General features: G+C 43.7%; 1 protein-coding gene across 1 annotated transcript; it reads right to left on the bottom strand.

The window, feature by feature from the left end:
- Positions 1 to 420: 420 nt before the first annotated feature.
- LOC142956102 (5'-AMP-activated protein kinase subunit gamma-1-like) lies at positions 421 to 21,141 on the bottom strand. The gene is made up of 16 exons (XM_076097434.1): positions 20,373 to 21,141; positions 18,960 to 19,025; positions 16,912 to 17,176; positions 9,326 to 9,552; positions 7,086 to 7,137; positions 6,113 to 6,219; positions 5,329 to 5,410; positions 4,440 to 4,498; positions 4,302 to 4,347; positions 4,128 to 4,182; positions 3,882 to 4,008; positions 3,464 to 3,629; positions 3,333 to 3,370; positions 3,072 to 3,218; positions 2,881 to 2,974; positions 421 to 1,795 (listed from the first exon to the last, which is right to left on the bottom strand). Exons 1-16 carry the CDS (start codon positions 20,451 to 20,453, stop codon positions 1,764 to 1,766), a joined length of 1,644 nt encoding a protein of 547 aa, XP_075953549.1. The 5' UTR covers positions 20,454 to 21,141; the 3' UTR covers positions 421 to 1,763.
- Positions 21,142 to 21,441: the final 300 nt, after the last annotated feature.

Genomic DNA, 21,441 nt, shown 5'->3' with positions numbered 1-21,441 from the left:
TGATGTGAACACGTGGGTACCCCACGTTTTATGTGAGAGATGTACAGTATGGACAAAGAACTTACATGGGATACTCTTTGGGTCCTCGGCATTTAGAAACTTCGGGGTGCTAATTTGCATATGTTGGTTCATTTGCATAATACGTATTGATTAGCATAATTACCCATAGGCCTATGGGCAATATTTCAGCAACTGTTTTGGACAATATTGGGAGTAGTTTTGGGGCGGAATGTTTTCTGACATTTTCACAAATCTCCCAAAGTTTCTCTGTATCGATTCCAGGAAGTATTAATGAATGCATTAGCGCTGTGGGTGTATGACAGACTAGTGGGAACCACTTGACTTTTGTAGACATCCTTAGACCTTTTTTTTTTTTTAAACTGGTAAAAACAAAATGAAATTAAAACTTAAGAACAAGGCTTTAAAGTACATTCAGTGTCCATTTATTTTTCTGCAGCCAGAAAAATAGAAAAAAGTAAAACAAAGGACATTCATACTGCTGAAGTGTAGCTTCTCATGCTTGCACGTTTTACAGTACATTTTGATCTGATACAAAGTCTCTTTGAACCGGACATATTGCCACAACATATTTACAAAAATAACATTAAAACCGCAGTCTCTGTTGACACGTTCATAAAAATAAAGCTTTGTGTGACACGTTTCCCGAACAAAAACGATCCTATTTACAGTCAAAGATGGAGATGAGTCCTGTCGAGCTACAGCAGAGATAATAGTTGTTTTTGCTTGTTTGCGAGTATTAGATTATCTGAAGCATCAAAACAATTGGAAAGTAAATGTAACAAAAGTTTTTTTAAACATCTGAAAAGACATTTCCCGGTCGTGTAATAACGTTACAAAAACGCATCCTTAAGTAGCAATGAGTATAAATGACTTCTGATGCAAAATGAGTGATAAGTACTCACTGGCTGACCCTTTTTGGGGTACCGTTGTGTTTGCCTCCAACCACTGTGTGTTTTTGTGCCAAAATTATTTTTATTTCATTTAGGATATTCTTTGAATTAGATCTTCTTCCACAGACATGGTTTAAAATCAGAGAAAAATACAACCAAATAAAGAAAAATATGTATGTGAATTAGTAGTATAATTGCACTCATTTGACAAAAAAAATAAAAAAATCCAAGGACACAAATTATTGTCAGTGTTAAGGGGTGTGGACAGGGCAACAAAGGCACAAATTAAGATTAAGCATCAAGCTTTTTTTTTTTTTTTTTTTTTTTTTTTTAACAGCCACATTTCAGATTAAGTTTCATTTTTCTACCAAACAATAAGTTGCATCTTTGACTTTTCACCTTCCTACACCAAAAACAGACGTTTTCCCGGAGGTGTTGACATTCAGTATTGACTACGAAATGCGACTAGAAATCAACCGATGACAGCAGCATGATCGCAACTACACGACCCAAAACACTGGAGCCCTAATTCACCAGGAGCAGTCTAGACTTCCCCACCTTTCACCAAGCAAGTGACCTTAATGCATCTCTACGTCTGTGTCCGAGTATAAATACAGTATACTGTGTGCGTGTGCATATCTGATCAGTGTTCAAACAAAACCAAAACTCAGAAAATCCATCCTCAGTGCAGGAACTCTACTTCATTCAGCGGTCTAGCTCTTTGGTTTCCAAGCCTCTACAGTGCATCCGTTGCAGGGGCCTCTGGGATCTTCACACCGGCTCCGCCTCACCTCAACCACCGAACTTATTTACTCCCACCATGTCTCCACTCCAGCCGACGCCTCCTCCCTCTCACTCAGCCAGGGTCTCCTCCTTACAGGCATCTGCAGAGAAGAGGAGAAGTTAGGACAGGATTACTTGATTTCCCCCCCCCCCATGCATTATCTTCATCAATAATTGTGCATAATAACTACAGCAGTGGCTTGATTTTTTGGAAAACTTGCCAATCTACAGCAGGATCTCTCCTAACAAACATAAACCATTTAGGCCTTAAATATATATAATAAATCTCTTGTTAGAAATACTTTCATATGTTCGACCAAAACATTTTCACAAATTAACATTTCTATCAAATTGTCAAGACTTTCTTTTGCTCAACTCCCCACTTTAACGAGGATACACCAGCAGCAATAAAGCCAAAGGATTAGGAGTAAGAATAACTCTATACAACATATAGACAAGTCTGTCTGAACTGAGCTTCCTTTTTTCAACAAGGTTCATCCTTCCTTTTGAAGCCCTGAGCGACGGCCACAGTAGACTCAGTGAGAATTTACAGCCGATTGGTTAGTTTCACCAAATTGAGGCGGTGTTATGCACAAATATAAACATTTAAAGAAAGCCTGGGTAGAGAAACAGTAACCCTATCCTTTAAACTGCTGCGTGTCATGTTTCCTACTGATCTGAACACACGGGAACCTCCAACACTGAACTCACTAAACGTATGCAGGCATCTGTTATTTGCTTTCAAGCGTATCAACACAAAACATGTTCACATCAAAGTAGAGCTTGCTACTTGCAAAATGCAATTACATCTACTAAAAGCCAAACATAAAAGAGCAGAATTTAGAATGTGTAAAATATATATATATAAAAAACAAAAACATATTTCAGTGCACTGGTGAGGGCAGACATGGGATATATTTTTAGAACCAGCAGCAGTGAAGTCTCTAGTCCTGACCAGAGGATGGCAGCCTCTTCACCCTCCCCCAAAAATCCACATAGCCCTGCTGCATGCAGCAGCATCCAGCACGACAACCAGGACGTCAAGGCACCACACAGCCGGCTACAGGCGGCACAACCAGGTGCGATTTTCCTACCTGGGCCGTGGGTAGGGCGGGGTGGGGGGGGAGAGAGATCAGGGTCCGGGGCAGAGGGGGAGTTGGGGGCTAGCAATGCTGAGCATCTATACCTGCGGGGCTGAGCACCAGGGCCTGGAGGATGTCGGACAAGGAGACGATGCCCTCGATGCTTGAGCGCTCGTCCACCACCACCAACCGATGCACCTGGCACAAAACACGGATACATCTCACAATCAGTCCTGAGGTTATGTCTCGTTAACTTAACGTGCACGTACGTAGGTCCCGTTTTCAAAAATCTCACTTCGGCTTTGACGATTCTGTCCACGATTGTCTCCATCGTTTCCATTTTATGGCACTTCATGACCCCTTCGAAGTACTGAGAGCGGTGTTTCAGAGCCTGCGTCACCGTAATGTCCAGATTGTTGTACGTCTTCTCAGCAGCCAAGTTCTGAACACACACGCGTGAAAATGCATCGTAGAAAGTGAATCACGGAGCAGTTCAGCCTCTGATATTTGGTATTTTGTTTCTTCAAAAACAGAAATTGTAGAAATGTCAACTTACAATCACATCAAACTTGGAGTAAATATCCACAACTTTGCCTGCGAGGGGACAGAAAGAACTCCAGTATGTGAGTAAGTTTAGTATTATTATTTTTATGATAATTTGCCAACACTGGACATTTCTGATCTTACCCGACTCATCCACCACAGGCAGGGCGGACACTCTCCTCTCCACAAAAATCTTGAGTGCTTTGATGATGGGCGTGTTCGGGTGGATGAAAGCGATGTCGTGGTACGAACCAATGCCCAGCTCACCGAGAGTCTGCTTCATGAAAGCTGGCTTCGGCATTTCACACATCTGGAGTACACAAACGCACAATGAGGCAGGAACATGTCGAGTGGGATCACTCTCCACCAGCTCCATTTAAGTGATGGCATATTCTAACAATGTCCACATTGACCACTAGAGGGCAGCAGGCAAATGGAAGTGAGGACGAGATGACAGAGTTCCCAGCACAAGTAATCCTAATTATCCATCCTACAGATTTAAATGCTATGCAAGCGAAACACTCATTCACGGACAGACGGGCGGGGTTTGTGTTGGACTCACAAAAAGCTGGAGGAACTTGAGGATCCTCTTGTGTGTGAGAATATAAAGTGCATTCCCCGTGACGGGGTCGATGACAGGCAGGCGGTGAATTTTGTTTTTGATGAGTGTGTACACTGCGTCGAATAGGCTGCGATACAAACAAACAATGAGCAGTTACAAATCGCACAGTTCAAAAATAAAATCGGCCCACATGGACACAAAAATATGCAATAAGAGAGATTCATAATTCACGGTGAGACTACGTACCTTGCGTCAGGTGATATGTTGACCAGAGGTTTGAATGTCGCTTGAAGGTAAACCTCTGTAGCAAGAGATTAAATATTTAAAGTATTTTATATTCTGCTTGTAAAAACACAAATTAAAAAAAATCTTGCATTATGCATGTTTACAGAAACATGGCGGTACGATCGTGATGCTAACCTCTCCACGTCTCGAGCTTATGTTCCTCTAATTCATATATTTGCACCTGACAGACAAGAATTAGATGTTGGTATAAGAAACACAAATAAATAAAAACAAGAGGAACCTCCATGCAAACATTATGTCAAGTAGACTTACCATTGGCGACTTATAGTATCGGTGTAGTATGATGATGAAATCTGTGATTGTCAGCATTCCTGCAATGAAAACACACTGGATCTGTAAACAACATACGGCGCCGGGCCTGCAGGCATTGTGCGATTGGGTAGAAGAGAGCGCTTACAAGGGCGGGGTCCAAACAACACATCCCCCCCCCCCCCTTATCCTCACGCTGACCTGGCATTTATTATTCATCACAGGCTGACTTGCAATAAACTCTCCACAGGATAAAAATACAGCACAACAAAGCTGACCGAGCGCTGGTTTGGCTTTTATCATTCTATTGCCAATAGAAAGTGGTTGCTGTTAGCCTGCTGTGATTTGGGTTTTTGTGTGGGGCTAAATATTATTTCCAACTTCTTAGAGCACTTATCAATACAGAGGAGTCGCTGCTGTATTTAATGGTTTATGGCAGCTCTAATGACTTCTGCTCAATATAAAGCATCGCACTCCACATGACATGACCAGCAGCATTAATACACAGCCTGTCCAATGGAGCACCAGCACAGCAAGACAAATCACAAAATAAAAAAGGAGCAATTTAGCCTTTTTTCTACAACTTAACTGTGGACTAAAAATATGTAGAGTCTTAAAAAGGTGCTGGGGTCAAAGCAACAGAGTAAGTAAGAAGAATAAAAGGCATCTAAACATATTTTTTCTTGCAAATTTCACACAGTTGCCAAGCTCCGTCTTTTCTTTGGAGATGGTATTTAACTGAAAGCTTTGCAACGTGTAAAGTCTTTGGACGCCTTATTTATGATTTAACGACTCTTTAAAATTCAAACTCAATGTTAAACATGCCTAACTTAGACCTGAGCAGCAAAACAAATGCCAAGTTCATTTTGTGACGGGTTTTGGGGGTTCTTACCCACAAAGCTTTGCTTCTCTGTGTCCCATAGCGGAGCAGCTCGCACACCGTTGGCTACCAAGGCAAAGAACGCTTTCTTCACCTGTCAAGCAACAGTTGAAAAGAAAAACCCAATTACCTTATACACACACACAATACTTCACAACAATATGTGATGACTTCATCGATTGATTAGCCGATGGACGGAAAACTTAGCAGCAGCAATTCTGATAATCGATCAATTCAGTTGTTAAATCAATCAAAAAGGGCAAATATTCACCGGTCCAAGCTTCTTCAATTTGAAGATTTACCACTTTGTGTTTTATACTCTCTGAACTTTCTATGAATTCTTCACCAGGTTCTTGACATCTTGATATTTTTAATGTCTCATCAAAAATAATCTTTGCTTTCCGACTTCATCATCATCTGATGACATTTATTTTTGTTTCCGTCACATTCTCATATAGAAGAGAGACTTGTGATGCGTTTTGTGAAGTACGTTCTAAACTCCTGATGGCTTTGTGTTGGTTTTAGTATTTTCACTTTTCTTTTAGATACGGACTCTCAAGTCTGAGCTTCGGTGGATTTAGTGGTTGAAGATCTACACGTCAAAGAGGCCAGGCCTCCACAGGATTACTGTTTAACCGCTTTATGACAATTCCATCAACCATCTCATAGAAACCGCTCCGAGGCAAATAGTCCAGCACATTTTTACTGAACATTAACTTTAGCCCAACGTCTTTTTTTCCGGTCATTAAAGGTTTGTCTGCAGGCAAAGTGAACTTCATTTTGTCGCAGTACTGACTTGGAGTGCCGTGTCGAACACAACCAGCTTGGAGCTCGTGGGGACGATGTCATAGCACTTGTGGGATTTCATGAAGCGCATGTAAATATCACTCTCAGGTTCAGCAGCTGGAAGGACAAAAAGCAGGAAAATACTTTTAGAGGAAGGATAAATCTCACAGGGAATATATAATGAGAGCCTGAGAACAAAACGCACTCGGAGCATAAACAACCATTACGGGTCTGGACCACTTAAAGCCACTTTACTGCTCCCTCTTACTGACAATTTAGATCCGCTTTAAGCACCAACAAGACCAGAAACAGTGGAAAAACACTGCGCTACTTGGGAACTTCGGTCCTTCACTGATGATGCGGTTTGAGATTACACGGCGGCGAAACACTGAGTTCTCTATTAGTTCACTGAGAAATCTAAATAAATATTGAATCATTAAAAAAAAAAAAAAACATTATCTGACAAATAAACATTTTGAAGTCATATCTCTGACGTGTTTGTTACTTTTATTTTACAGATTGAATGATTACTCAATTAAAAACATTCTAAAATAATCATTTTTTAAACGATAGTTTCAACCTCACGTGCTGCAATACCTTTTATTCACCTTGATAAAATGCAGAGCCCTATTGAATATCTATTTTAAATGCAAGCAGTCTCCAGTATTCCACAGGTATGTGTCCATCTATCAAGATCTCATCAAAAAAATATACACATTTATTTAGATAAACAGATGCGTTATGACAACAACGCAGTAAAGTCAGTCGCCTGTAGAGGAAATCCCTCCAATTTGTGACACAATTCACAGCAGCTGACTCGCTGGGTCTGCATGCATACGGCTCGGATATCAGACTATCCTTTCTCTAAGAAACAGCTGGAATACCCGAGACATCCTGATGTGACGGACTCACCTTTACGTTCCATCGCTGCGTTAAAAAGGTAGTAAAAGGAGAGCACCGGGTCGTCGCAGTGGGACACTTACCATCATCGTCTAGTTCAAGTTTCTCCAGCATGCCTTCGAATAAACCGTAGACCTGTGAGAGGAAAGGGGCAGAAGTGTGCAGTGAAGAACGCAGCGAGTCCTCACAACAACAACACACGGCAAAACTTTGCTGTGTTTCCCCCAGCGGCCCCAGCAGACTGTGACCACACAGAGTGCGCAGAAACACCAAAACCACCACACGCGCGCGCAAAAAAAACAACTGTCGTGCGCCACCGGCGTTTCACCGATTACATAAAGCTCCTCCAAGTCCGCTAAATATAGACAGTTTACGTGACATAAACATTGTGCTGTAGAGCTGCAACTTTAATGGCACGTTATCATCATTATTATTAGACTACACACACCCCTTAAAACTCAGAGTGGAACAGTCCTGATCTATTTGCTGCAGTAGGGGGGGGGCCAACGTCTACGCGCTGACCAAACAGCCGCGTTCACACAGGCGCGCGAGAAGTAATCCCACTGTGATCAATCAGTTGAATTCTTTGTTAGTTGCAATCTACCAAACACCCGCCGGAGGAAAAGCCTTTCCCAGACAACGTGGAGGAGAAAAAATAAAGCAGGAAGCTCCACGCGCTGTGGACACACCCCTCTATGCAGGGCAACCTGGGTGCTTCACCATATTAGGAAATCCCTTACGTTGCTTAGCAGCAAGAAGCTGGGGATGCCTCGTCACATCTTCAGAGCTAATGTCTTCCGACAAAACGAGCAACGTAGCAGAGTTCCGCAAAAAACAACAACTCTTTGGAGAAAATGGCATGCAAAGTGTGCTATTTGCATCTTGCGCGCAACATAGGCGAGCATTAAAATGTGCTGTGTCATGCTGAGAGATTTGCATGGCCTACAAAAAGTGTGCGAGTTGTAATCCGCCTGATTTCCCCTGGTCCCTAATTTGCAAGCAGATTCACAACAGGCCACTGCAGCAGTGGGAGACAGCCTGCATACCTGCTCTGGGATGCGAGACAGTCCCCTGTGTCGCCCCTGCAATGGTGACACAGCCCTTCTCTCGCCAAAAACACACTCCTGCACTTTCATAAATCTGTGCCCTGCTGCATCACAGCGTGCACTTAGTCTGCTTTGTTCTTACAGCGAAAGCCAGGGAAGCAGACATGCACACATCCATTAAATGAATTGCTTTTGTGCTTGGATTTAGCAAAAGGACGATTATTCGGTCAGCCTCCCCCTTATGAATGACGGAGAGGGGAGGGCGGGGTCACAGAGAGGATGACAGGCACCGGCTCATCGCTCCCCAACCACAATCATGAGTCCTTGTGTGTTAATACCGACAGTATACAACGTTGGTGATGAAATATTGATTTACCCCTCTCTACCTAGAATGCACAATCACTCACGGCTGACAGACCTTCGGATAATTATTCATTAAATGGGCAAACTAGCTGTGGGAAATCTGGCATCACATCCCGACTCAGACTGTGGTGAATCCTAAATAAAATCCTTGTGACAAAACACTGAGCCACCCCTCAGCCGATTGTGCGCCCGCTTAGTCCGCCATCTAATGCCGTTTGAGATATTGCTTCAATGCAGAGTTAATATTTATATCGTCCGAGCAAATAGTACAAACACAGGCCTGCTGACACACAGCACGCTCCAGTGTCAGAGCTCGAATTAAAGAGATTGGCATCATCCATGCTTTCCGTTCACCACTCCCCCAAGTAAACCCTTATGACACCGAGTAACGCAGCGCATGACTCATGGAGTTTCACATCTTGTGATCCGTGTTGTTTTCGTCGGTACTTTCATAAAATATGACTTCGTATAAGTGATACTGAAGTAGTGCAAAGAAAACAGCATTTTACCTGCAAATTTAGTCACACATTCAGGCTTGTTTTTGAGTAAAAGCACTTCATATTTCACCCATTTTAGGAATTTACATGGGTATGCTACTCCAAAGCCCTAGGACAGTTCAGTCAGTACTTGTTAACTCAAGCCACCCTCTTCTAAAGCCAGACGGTGACCTTCAAACTAGTTTTGTACCTGTGATGTGAACTCTCTCTGCTCCATAAACAACTCTACACACCAAATACACGTTTACTTTCCAACATTGCAAAACAAATCACTACTAAATCTAGTTGACTGAGTCAAAGGCACAATGATTTATTGATTGGCGTTCACAAGCAGTGACCGAACTGACCCGAGGCAAACAAATAACCAGATTATTTTTTTCTTTAAGGCAAATGAGACATTCTTGCGGTGTGACTCACTTGTTGCGAGGTAGAGTAGGATGGCACAGGGCTCGAGGAAGCGATCGGGGGTTTAGCAAAGGGAAGGCCGAGGTGCTGTCCTGTGCCTGGAGGCGTGGAGATCGAGCGGGATCGGGTGCTCGCCTCTAGGCGTTCAGGGCTGGGCCCGCTCGGCTGGGCCTCCTGGGTGAACACAGGCTGGCTGCAAGCCTGGGTTGGGGTGGTGGGTGGTGTGGAGAGTCCAGAGGCTGCAGAGAGATCAATAGATACCAAAACTTATCACTTGTTCCTCTCAATGTCGGTCCAAAGTTTGTTTTCGGTGACACTGAAACGCCACGCGGATTGACGTCGCCGATAGGCCTTGTTGGCAAGGCTGAGGTGCAACAATCGTGACTGCTGCAGATACCATCAACGCTGTCACATGCTATAACGGACAAGGAATGCATATCTGATCCATCAGGGACCGAGAGAGTCCTGGGTACCAGGAAACAACACAAATGCCAGGGATAAAGTCTCAGCCCAGTCGATGACAGACGTGGATGAACCACCATTAGAAAGACAGCTACCAAATTATATCAACTTAGATAACAAGTAGCAACACGTGTTCGCTTTAATAAGCGCCTTCAACAAACATGGTTACCTTCCCAATTTACTGAGTTTGTCGGTTTGTCCAGGCATATATTGTACATCTTAGGAAGTTTATGAAGAACACATTATGCATCATGTGTTCTTCTGTCAGTTACTAATTATATATTATATCATATTATATCAACACATCTACACACCTTTATGAATCACAAGCTCATTCCAAAAAAGGCATTGACATTCTAGAGGTCCCTAAAAAGCCTCGTCAACCCACACAGGTGTTTTCACTTATGTGGCCTGATTAGACCTGAGCAGAGGACTAATTAGACACAATAACATCATTCATTATCGAAACATTAATTAAAAACACTTTAAAATATTGGAATGAATCTATGAGGTTGCCGTTATATCTAGTTTTACTTTATATCTCAATATTAGTGTAATTATCCTTTTTTAATAGTTTATTAAAATGCATTAATAAAATAATTGATTATATTCAACCGCCAACTTAAGGCTACAATTATCCTTATGGCATATTCCTCAGTAATACTGCTGTGAATTGACATCTGCATCACTCTGTATTAACGAAAAATCCCTTGATGGCACTCCAAAGCTCATCTCATCTCAATGAATGCTCTAGAAAGTGATCAATAATGTATCAGTATTGGAAAAAGAATCACAATGAAACATGCAGGACGCCTTCTTCCTGTTCCTGGCGTCCCTCCACAATAACTAAGCCGATTACAACATAAGCAGCCGCATTCAACTGCAGTCTAGCAGTCAGGTACCCGTCACGCTGCTCGACCTGCCACGGTGTCGGCTTGCAGGTTGTCAGTCACTTGACAGCCCTCACATGCTCCTTCACTTCAGGCATCGCGGTCTTTACGCAGGATGACATGGGACACTCACGGCACCGCGCCGACATATTTCTAAAGGCCGGACAATGAGTGACATGGGCGATGAGCACCAAATGGTTCACATTACAAGACCTCTACCACAAGACTTCCAGTTGACTTTTTGTCACGCTTACATATCCAAGCCAGTGAAGCGGACTCAACCGACGGCATGAAAATACAAGAATCAATTAAAAAAACTGAGATTGTTATTAAAGTAATTTAAACATATGACTGAGAAATGAAGTATTTAACTCAAAGGTTAAAAAGTTGTGTGTACTTCTAAATGAACCAGGACAGAAGTGTCCATATTGTGACCGATGACACACTGTTTTTAGATCGTTTCTTGTGACTCTTTCTTGCCTTCAAAATATAATCTTCTAACAGAGAATTATATAAAGTTAGGAGGTACTTTTCATAAATGGAGCCCTGTGTGTCGAGTGAACACATTTCTTTGGTCCGTCCAAGCGCACTCCGCACTATCTCTTGACATTTAGTTGGCGAGCACCAGCCCTCTTCGGCTTGACCTGCTTCCGCAGTGCTGCCTTCTTATTTTAGCCGCGCTGTTGTGGCACATTCCACAGGAGGAGATAACAGCGGGGCTGGGAGCCCTCTCCTCGGCCTGGGTAATAGAGGCCAGCTAGACACCACACAGGACACAGGAAAGCCATTGCTGTAATGTCGTCCAGTCCATCTAACTTTACAAACATACAAAAAAACACTTATGCAGTATATATATTATATAACATCATAGAAGAACATACCAAACACTGATTAGATGCACTTTTGCAAAGCTCTGTCTACACAGGAAGACAAAAGCAGCATTGACTTGCAAGGTTAATCTCTCCATACCTTGAAAATCAGTAATATTAATGAGTCAAATGTTAATTTCATTGTGCAACTATTTGAATCAGAGAAACGATTGGCCAAATCAATAAGTCAACTCAGACAAAATTAATCTGTAGCTACTTTGTTAATTGATTACATATACATATGTTGCACTAGAGCACCATATGTATCCAACCATCTAACACCAAAACAACTGGGCACGTCGGCTAAATCCATGTAACGTAATTATTAGCTTGTTAGCTGTCCTGCTAATGCTAGTTGGCTAAAACCGTGTATTCTTCTGTGGAGGAAAATCTGAAACGTCGCCTTCAGCTGAACGCTTTGAACTGCACTCTGCCAGCTCGCTTTTACAACGCTGTGCGAGAGGTCACTCTCTTGGTCTCTTCATAAACACGGCGAGGGCCAACAGTTGCAAAGGGAAGGACTCGCATGCTCTAAGCTTCACTTCATAGTTGTTTGCTGCTATATTTATGTTCAAAATCTCATACAGTATATAGCTCCTTTAACTGTCTGTCATTCAAGCAAAATGGCAAACATTTCCTTTCTCCAGCTTCTCAATTGTGTAGATTTTTGTGTAATGTGATAGCGAACTGAATATTCTGGGGGTTTTGCATGAGATGCAGTGATTGGGGGGTGCAGAGGCTGCTCGGAGGGCGGCAGATTAGCAGCTGCTACTCACGACCGGTTATATTGCAATTTACTGCAAGCCGTGTTAACATAACACCCATAAAAGCAGATCCTCCCCCCCCCCCGGGGAGTCGACAGAGTGTTTTCAGTCAAGTGGTTCTACGGTGACTCCGGGAGCAACGTGACCCTCATTGGTAGACGTCAGAGCGGCAGCGAGGGCTGCTACAGGCCCCGATTGGACGCGGTGCTACAGCCCTCTCCGGCCAGCCGTGTAACACAATGAATCACCACTGTGAATGGCTATGTTTGTGATGGCGCACTGGTTTAGAACTGGTGTGTGGATTGTGAAGCGATAGGAAAGTCAGTAACCCCAATTAGCAATAAGGGTTTAAAACAAATTTTCTAAGTACACCATGATACAGATTCTCTGCTACAAAGTACGTGGCAGTTCAGCCCCTCGATTAATGGCCGGCTCACTACCACATAGGTGTGCAAACTGCATCATCCAAACATTTAAAATGAGCAGTCACAATTCGAACTGACGTACAAAATGTCGCTGAGAAGCACAAAGACTACTGAAATTTCTCATGGAGATGTCAGCAGCGACACGGTTCCACGGTGTAGAAGCGCCAGCTCAAAGGACTTATGGTTTAGGCTGAGGTGTCACCGCGTTGTATACTGCCTTCACGACGAACTCTACATCTTACGCAGCACCCACATTTGGTCGTACATCATTCCAACGGGCTCCTCTCATCCACTCCGCCGACGTCAGCCCGGCTGTAAATCAGGAGCTGTAACGTCCGTGACGAAGGGCCACTTGAACGCCTCACAGCGTCCCCCAGTGCTTCACACATCGAGCATTATGAGCTAACACTTTACGATAGCTGCCTTAAGTCTGCATGGAGCTCTGTGCTTTTCGTTTGGCCTCCATCTTCTGTCCCTGTTGGCCTGCTTTTCTCATGAGAACCTGAGGGAATATTGCAAACAAGGAAAGAGTCCTAACACATTGGAAAAAGCCCCGAAAACTCAACTTGGCACCTTCTGACTATCCCTACATCAGCTGAAATGCTTTCTGTCGATTTAAATAAAGTTTTTTTTTTTTTTTTTTTTTAAATGGAGCAGCTATTCTGAAGAGACACCCTTAGGATATGAGACAGAAATAATAAACTGATACTGTATCAGATAGGAGTGGCTATAAATGACTTTACCATGATGACCACAAAACACATTTCACTTATTTCTGTCACTGCTTTAACGTTAACATTACAAGGAGAACTATTAATCAGGCACAATGCATACAGCATCACGCAGTGTGTGCAGCGTTTAGCAAACCTCTAGCCTCAGGTCGTAGCTTCACCACTTTGGTGTCCTGCCACTTTGTGCGGACGTCCTGCATGCGTTTGTGAAACCATGTAATCAGCACCGAAACTATATGGAGAACCTAAGGCCATAGTGATGAGCTTTATATTAATATCTGGATCCATAGGTACTCGACTACAGGAGGAAGCTGCAGGATAAAGGGAGCGTGTGAAGAGCACAGCACGTTACCAGACAGACATGACGACTCGGACTGATGCCGCCCTCCTAGCCCGTCTTGCTCCTTCCGTTTCTTGCTCCTCCTCAGGCTGCCAAACCTCTTCATGAAGCGCGGTGGGTTGTGGGTTCAAGACTAAATTTGACCATGACCATCCGCATCGCCATATGGGGGTGCAGAGATTTGGCTCGAAACTGTCTCAAGGGAGAGTCACTCCATTTGCTAGATGAAGCAAGTTGTACAGAAATTATAATTGAAAAGTGCGTCCAACTGACGTCCACAGATCCAGAGGACGATTTGTCTTTTGAAGCAGTTTTTATCTTTAGAAGATAGAGACGGTCCTTCCTATGAAAAACGGAGGAGACTGGTCACCTTCAAATCGACGGATGAAGAACGTATAAAATTGTCCTCAGGATTCTTCTGCAGGAGAATAAACTAATGCTGGCATTAAGTACAGCATTACACTTTTACTTGGATCAGAAAATGACAACCACAGCAAGAAAAAAATCCACGGAGCCCCGTGCCAGCAGGGAGCAGTGTACTCTGTTTCCGCTCATACGCTTCATGAAAAGAAGCTTCAGCTGAGAAATGTCGCTCCCGCAAGTGATGCAAAGAGCAACTGGGACCGGAGCGCCTTTCCCCCCCCCTCTCAGCCGAGTCAGTGCTGTGAACTGTCAGGTGCAGCTGTGGGAGGCGTCTCTTTAATATAGCACCGCATGCCAGCAGCCTGTAAAAGGACGACCAGTCTACAAAGGATGCATCAGCGATTGGCTCAGACTGCACGTCTTCCGGCCCCCCCCCTTCCAATGCCCTCCCCCTCCCGACAGAGGAAAGTAAGCACAGGCACATCTGTCTTCACACAATACATCCAGGATCAGGGATCAGTCTCAGCATTTCCTCAGATTAAAAACTACAAATGAAGACGTAGAGGCTGTGGTTTTGAGCTGGGTGTCCTGCAGCTCTGTCACTTGTACATTCAGTTGTCTGTTAATTTTAGGGGCCTGACCTTTAAGAGTGCTGAGGCCGGTCCGCTGCGGATGACAGCAGGGGGACCCTCCCACGTTCTGTCAGCTGATCAGAAAGCCTCCATTCAATACCACCAGCCCCCCCTACCCGTAACAGATGGCCCCACTCAGTATCTGCTGCTCACACATTAGCTCCAGTCTGTCCAGTACAGATCTCAATTAACTTGTTATGCAAGTGTTCCAATCAGTGGGTCAATGGCTAATATGAGTGAGGGGTTCAAATATCAATGATGAAATCAGTGGCCTCAAACACCACTTCAGATTCAGTCTGTATTGAAGGTTGCCAAGTTCCAGATCCATGAGGATTTTAAATACCGTCCACGGTTTATTTTGTTAAGCTTTAGCTTCCACACACATAATAAAATTATTCTGCCCTTGTACGGTCTGCGCTTTCTGAATTTTGGAAAGTCAAAACTGCCCGGTTCCTTTATTTACTGACAACATACAGCACACAGTGGCAACAGAGAGGGGGGGGGGGGGGTGGGGTCTGCATGGTTGTATGAGGAGCTGCTAAGAGTCCGGTCACTTCCAGATAAGGGTATGAAAACACCAGCGTTGCCTTCAGCGGTGAGAGACTGACAATGTCCAGGCTGATGGGAAGACACATATTTAGACCAGATGGGAATGTAAAGACATTCTGATCATATTTGTGGCAAATATGATCATAAATGCACCTGAGAAAACAGTCAACTAATGCTTATTATGCAACTTATACAAAATCAGACGTTCGGGAAAACACAAAGTCTATAAAAATACCTCTATGTTTACAAAAATGGTACAAAGAAACCAATATTGATAATAATAATGAAGTATAAACTGGCCGCTTAATCAACACTAGTTAGAGGACTAAATCCAGACTAGACTGTGCCTTCCGCTCCACCTTGTGGCGAAAGTAGGGTGTCTACAAAAACATCCCCACTACTAAAACTGGAAAAGCTGCTGGCCCGCTCAGTCGCTGTATGACGTTCATTTACATGCATACTTTACTGCTATTATCATTTAAAGCCAAATCATTAGTCAGGAACGTCTCGGACCACATCACACTCTTAACAGATCCCGAGCAGCTGGCACGAGAGGGCTGGAGCCACCGGTGTGCTTTGGTGTGTTTGAGTTTGGCCCCAGCAGAGCTATTCCACCAGCCGCTGCCAAACTGACGCTGCGCGAGGAAACCGAAGAATGGGTGCGCGTGCGAGCCAAAAACATATGACTCATCGTTTTGCCGTTGGATATGCTCGCTTCCAGCAGCGCTGTTTCCATGTGAAACAGGCTGGGTCTCTGTTATGTAATCGGCCACAGAACTACACGGAGACATGAGAGCTGAAAATGTGCCTTGGGGTCTGTTCTTCATCAAACCAGGCCTTGTTCTGCCCGAGCCGGTCTCATTCCCACCTCTTAGCGCATACCAGTATTACCATTATGTAATTTATGAGTTTTAATTTGGGGAATGCACTATGGGCTGGACTCCCACCTGCAGGATGCCAAACCGTAATCTAATAAACTGGCTTTGAAATGCACAGCTCAATGCGGTATTGGGAGCTAAAAAAAGGACTCCTCTGATTCTGACAATAAACAAAGACGACCATTCTCTGATAATGAAGGACCATCTATCCTCTCCTCCAGCCATCGCCCATCTGTCTGATGAGGCTCATGACCATGTTGGCCTATTGGGGATGGAAAAAGAAAGCAGTGGATTTTTTTGAAACCATGAGGAAATCTAGGCTTCTACTTCCTTATTGGCACAGCGGTGTTCAATGCGTGCAGCTGTCAGTTCAGCCACAAGCTGCAAAATACCTGAACTCATGAACTCCATCGGATAGATGCTGGTTCCTGTTTGCAGCTTTACCTCGTGCATACAACAGGAAACCCAAATAATCTTCGAGATAACTGAGTTTCATCTTTTGTGTCTTACTTCCTTTATAACCCCCCCCCTTCCTCCTAGACCGGCTCTTGCACAAGATAACATCAGTATTAACCTGCGTTATTGAATACTATCTATCAAACTACAGTTGTAGTCAATCCACCAATTGACGTTACGGCATGTCAGGGTGTTCGTCAAGAGTGGGCAGTCCGTGCAATGTTTTTTTTCCGACTCACCCCTCCTGGTCCTGGAGAAGATTTTCATGCTCACAGGCGTGGGGCTGGGCAAGGAGCGGAAGATGCCGCTGAAGCTGAGTCGGCGGGGGGACTTGGGTGGGGAGTCCTGATAGGAGGGATAGGGGAAGATGGTTTTCGGGGAGCCCGAGCCGGCCCTCACTTGCACTGGAGCAGACTGAGAACATGGGGTCAAAGGGGCGCCGGCTGATGGGCTCCTCGCGGACACCCCTTTGGTGGGGCTCGCTGAACGGATGCGGCGCTCTCCCTGAAAGACAATAAAAAGAGAGAGACGGTTTGATTTTCCTGCACTTTTGAAAAAGGTGTGACTTTATGCTCAGAGTGTTATGTGGGACGGTGAGAGGCCGCTGAGCTTATTTGTGAAAAACTGACAGACACATAACAACACGGGGAGATGTATTGTGAAATGACGGCCACTGATTGCGCTTGCTTTTTGAGTGAGCTTTCCATTATTGGTTACTTCTTCTTCCCCCCCCCCACACACACACACACACACAACACTGTTTTGTTTAGTCAGCCACTTTATAACACTCTATGGTACATGTGAGTAGTGGGTGCAGAGTGCAATAAGGGAAATGTTCTTTCATGATCCATAAACGTTACTGAGATACCAACCATATTGATTCCTTACTTTCTTAAACAGAGCGCTCTATGACGCAGCATTTTTCATTATATCTTATTTTGTCCTACACTCGTTGACATTAAGCTGTCAACGACTTTATTAGAGCTGAGCAGCAAAATATATCCACAATTTTGCATTTCATGCCGCATTCACAATGTTAACCATTAAGCATGTTTTTTTTATAAAACATTGTACAAATCCAAAGGTTCTCCATCTCCCTCTAAGACTTAACATAACGCTGCATAGGGCGCCATGTTTAAAGGCCTCGCACTCGATACGAGTCAGTAACAGCACCATCAGGTCCACTGTCTGACAATCAGCCCTCCTGTTAAACAACAGTGAGCCTATTTTTCATTATAACTTTCTGTGTTTACGAGTCCGTCTTCGCAAGGTTAACATACACAGACAAGATAAATTCTTCTCTTTCTCGCAGCGCAGATACCAAAAACAAAACAGAGGAGAGACGGCAGCCAATCTCTCCGGAGACAGAGAGCGCCTCCTCCCACTGCCGTCTGCTCTGGATGTGCCAACAACCAATCTTTTAACCATTTGTGGTTTGTCTGTGACACAGTGAGGCATTAGAACACGCAGAGATCTCCCGCTCGGGAGGGAGTATTTACAGAAAACAATCAAATGAAACAAGGAGTGTTTTGGTCACATTGTTGGTAGATAAAAAAAGTCTATGCAACATAACCGGGCTCAACAAAACAGATGCGTGATGATATGAAGTTATGCGCTGTAATGCACTGGTAATACAATCAAAACAGGGAAGAACTGTTTGGTCTGGTCTACTTCACGAAGGTTCAGAGCGGTGTTTGCTTAGAGGCTTAACCCAACTCCATGTGCACATTTCTGTTTAAACCAATCCCTGTAACAAGTCTGAGGGAGGGAAAGCACACACCCATCATTTGTGTTTGCCAACAACTCCAACTCTGACATTGTGCAAGAGCTTGTTAAGGCACGTGAACAGCTATGAGGGTTTTTTTTCTGGATATATATTACCTGTTTAAAAAACACAAGAGAATGCAGGTTCTGATCAGAATTACACACGGGTGAAATATGTAGTCGGGCGGATATGAGGTAATGATCACAGAATGACTCCTATTCAAATCAATCAGAGCAGACAGTAGGAAGGGACTGCTTCCTTTGAGAAAAATCAATTTCCTGTGCCTGGACACAGTGGGCGTGACTGTAAGCCAGTGAGAGTTGGCAGAATAGGAGAGATGGCCTTGAGTAATATTTTGCTCTCCCAAATCCACGTCTAAACGTATTCAAAGCCAAACAAACAAGAGCCTAAAAGATAAGATACATTTATTGGGGGGGAAATAAAGCAAGTATGAGAAAACAAACAAGTGGCAAGTAAATGAAAACAAAAAACAAAAAAAAATCAGGAAAATAATATCTGTACCGTCTGAGCGCCACTTTTGGTTGAGCCACTCGTCTCCACTTGTGGGGATGTAAACGCACCAAAGTCCTGCAGATAGAAGAGTTTATAAGAATCAAGGATAAAGATAACTTTCAGGAAAACAAAAAGTGTCAAGTCATAACAGGCAACACGAACGCCTGCTTAGCCAGCACGTGCTGCTTTAAAATGGATAATTGACGTTCCTCATCAATTTGAGTGAAAGTGAAGAAGTTTGGCACACCACTCGAAAAAGAATAAGAACATGCTTTGACAATGCGGAAACCTTTGCGAGCAAACACAACACCCAATCTTCCCCATACCAAGGGCTGGGTTTTACATTCCACACTAGAGCACTTCAGTTTGATTATGCAATTAGGTGAACACACAAACCAGTTCCGATTTATACTACGCAACTGCGTCGGCGCTTCCACCAGGTCGAGGTTGGGGAATTTCATGTAGTGGAAGGAAAAGCCACAACACTGTGTTGTATTCACAAGCTTACTTCCTATTGGGGAAGTGATTTGTCTCATCTATACAGCTGCACATGAACGCATCATAACAACTCGAATGACACTTTCAGCTGCATTTTTATTACGTCGTTTTCCATTTGCATTTAAATTGGGCCAGCATGCAGGTGGATCTGATGGATGCCGTCCAAAAAGCGCATGCCTGTGAGCTACAGTAGCATGGCTGTTATCTACGCCACAAGACAAAACAAATGTGTTATCACCAAAGTGTGCTCGCGAGATGTTTTGTCCTTGAGAAACAGAAGGTTCGATAGAGCTTTACGGTCTGCAGTAATATCATTCCCTTCATAGGTCTTTGTAGGCTTGTGAAGCAAAGAAAAACAACAACACAAACCCCAGACATGAACTGCCCACAGTGGTGAATAGAGCCCACTGTGACCCAGGCCTGGCTACTGAAGTAAACATGGTTCTAGGATGTTTGTTATTACTTGTGTTTTCCTCGCAGTACTTGCATGCACATAGAGAAAACTCTCTGATTGATAAAACAATAAATTCATCGTTGGTCGCAGCCTTATGATGACGTTAGTGGTTAAAGCCAGGGGGAGTTGGCTACCATGACAACACATTATGGACATACCGTTGAAAATGTTTAACCTGTCGCAACATATATTTCCCAACAGACAACGTTTCTATCGAGCGGTATGTCCACTCAACGTGGCGTTAGAAGATGTTAATGTTGAGTCAGTTTTGTGACTGGAGGACTGAAGCGTCGGGACACACAGACAGCTGTCAATCATGCGCGCGCTTCTACGTCGCGTGCGAGTGCAAGCGGAGATGCAACAAAAAACGGCTAATAATGGCTAAAAGTCACACAAGTTCAACAACAAGCCACATTTTTGTTTAACAGTCACAGTAAGACGCCAAATGAATTGATACGTCACCGACTCACTGGCATGTTAATCCGCAGATTTCGTCTCCTCTTTGGCTTCTTTGAGCTGTCCTTGCTGGACTCCATCACCGTGCTTCCCATGTTTCTTCAAAGGAGCGAAAACCCCAAAAATAAAGCGTGCTAACTAACTGCTGTGTCGCGACTGCTGACCATCAACGGCCGCCTCCACCTTTTGCTTTAGCTGCCCCGTCTACTTACTACGAGCACACAGGCGCTGCCTCCTCCACCAGGAAGTAGGAGAGAGGCAGGGCACGCATCTCCGAATGAGCTTCTGTTTACAGGTGTGGCGTCGCAGTCTGCACCCCGGAGAAATAAGTGTCTCCAGTCCTGTTTGCGGCTCAAGAAAAACAACATCACTCCCGTCAGTCCTAGCAAAACAGAGATTTCGTTTTTACATGTATTTTCGGATCACACAGTCCAATAACCTTCCAACAGTGTCTTTCATTTCTGAATCCCCCACAGTAAGTATTTTGTACGGTGGCAAAACAATAAAAGGCAATACGGAGGACAACAGAGCCAGGAAAGCACGTTTTTGAAAGGGAAGCTAATTTGGACACTACACCAAGCAGTGTGGCATGTAAAGAGATGCTTCACCAACAGATGTCAGCACCACGCAGATATTTAACTGGTTTGATGGACGGGAATTAAATGCGATGTCGACACGCTGTAAACAAATTGGCTAAGTACGTAATGATAATAATAATAATAATAAGAACCATATATCTCTAAAATAATGTTGCAAAGTGAAAACACCCAGATACACACATATAGTATATATACATGTGTATATATATATATATACAAAACAGAACAATATAATAACAGACACTAAAAGTACACCGTTAAGATAAATGCATGGTCATCTCTGATCTATACTCATTCTAGTTCAGCTTGAGAAGATTTACTGTTCTGTGTACAATAATTCAGTCATGATGACAAGATTCAGACTATTTAGTGCTTTTTTAGTAGCAGTATGTTAAAATCTATTTTAAAATCCAATGGGGGCCAGTGCCAGGATGCTGAAATTGTGGGACATGTGACCAATTACGTCCATGATCTTGTCATCAGC

Source organism: Anarhichas minor, unplaced genomic scaffold (assembly GCF_050575085.1).
Source record: "Anarhichas minor isolate MPS153535 unplaced genomic scaffold, ASM5057508v1 ptg000024l, whole genome shotgun sequence".
In the NCBI taxonomy this organism is placed as follows: Eukaryota; Metazoa; Chordata; class Actinopteri; order Perciformes; family Anarhichadidae; genus Anarhichas; species Anarhichas minor.
This window is presented reverse-complemented; position numbering and strand designations above follow the sequence as displayed.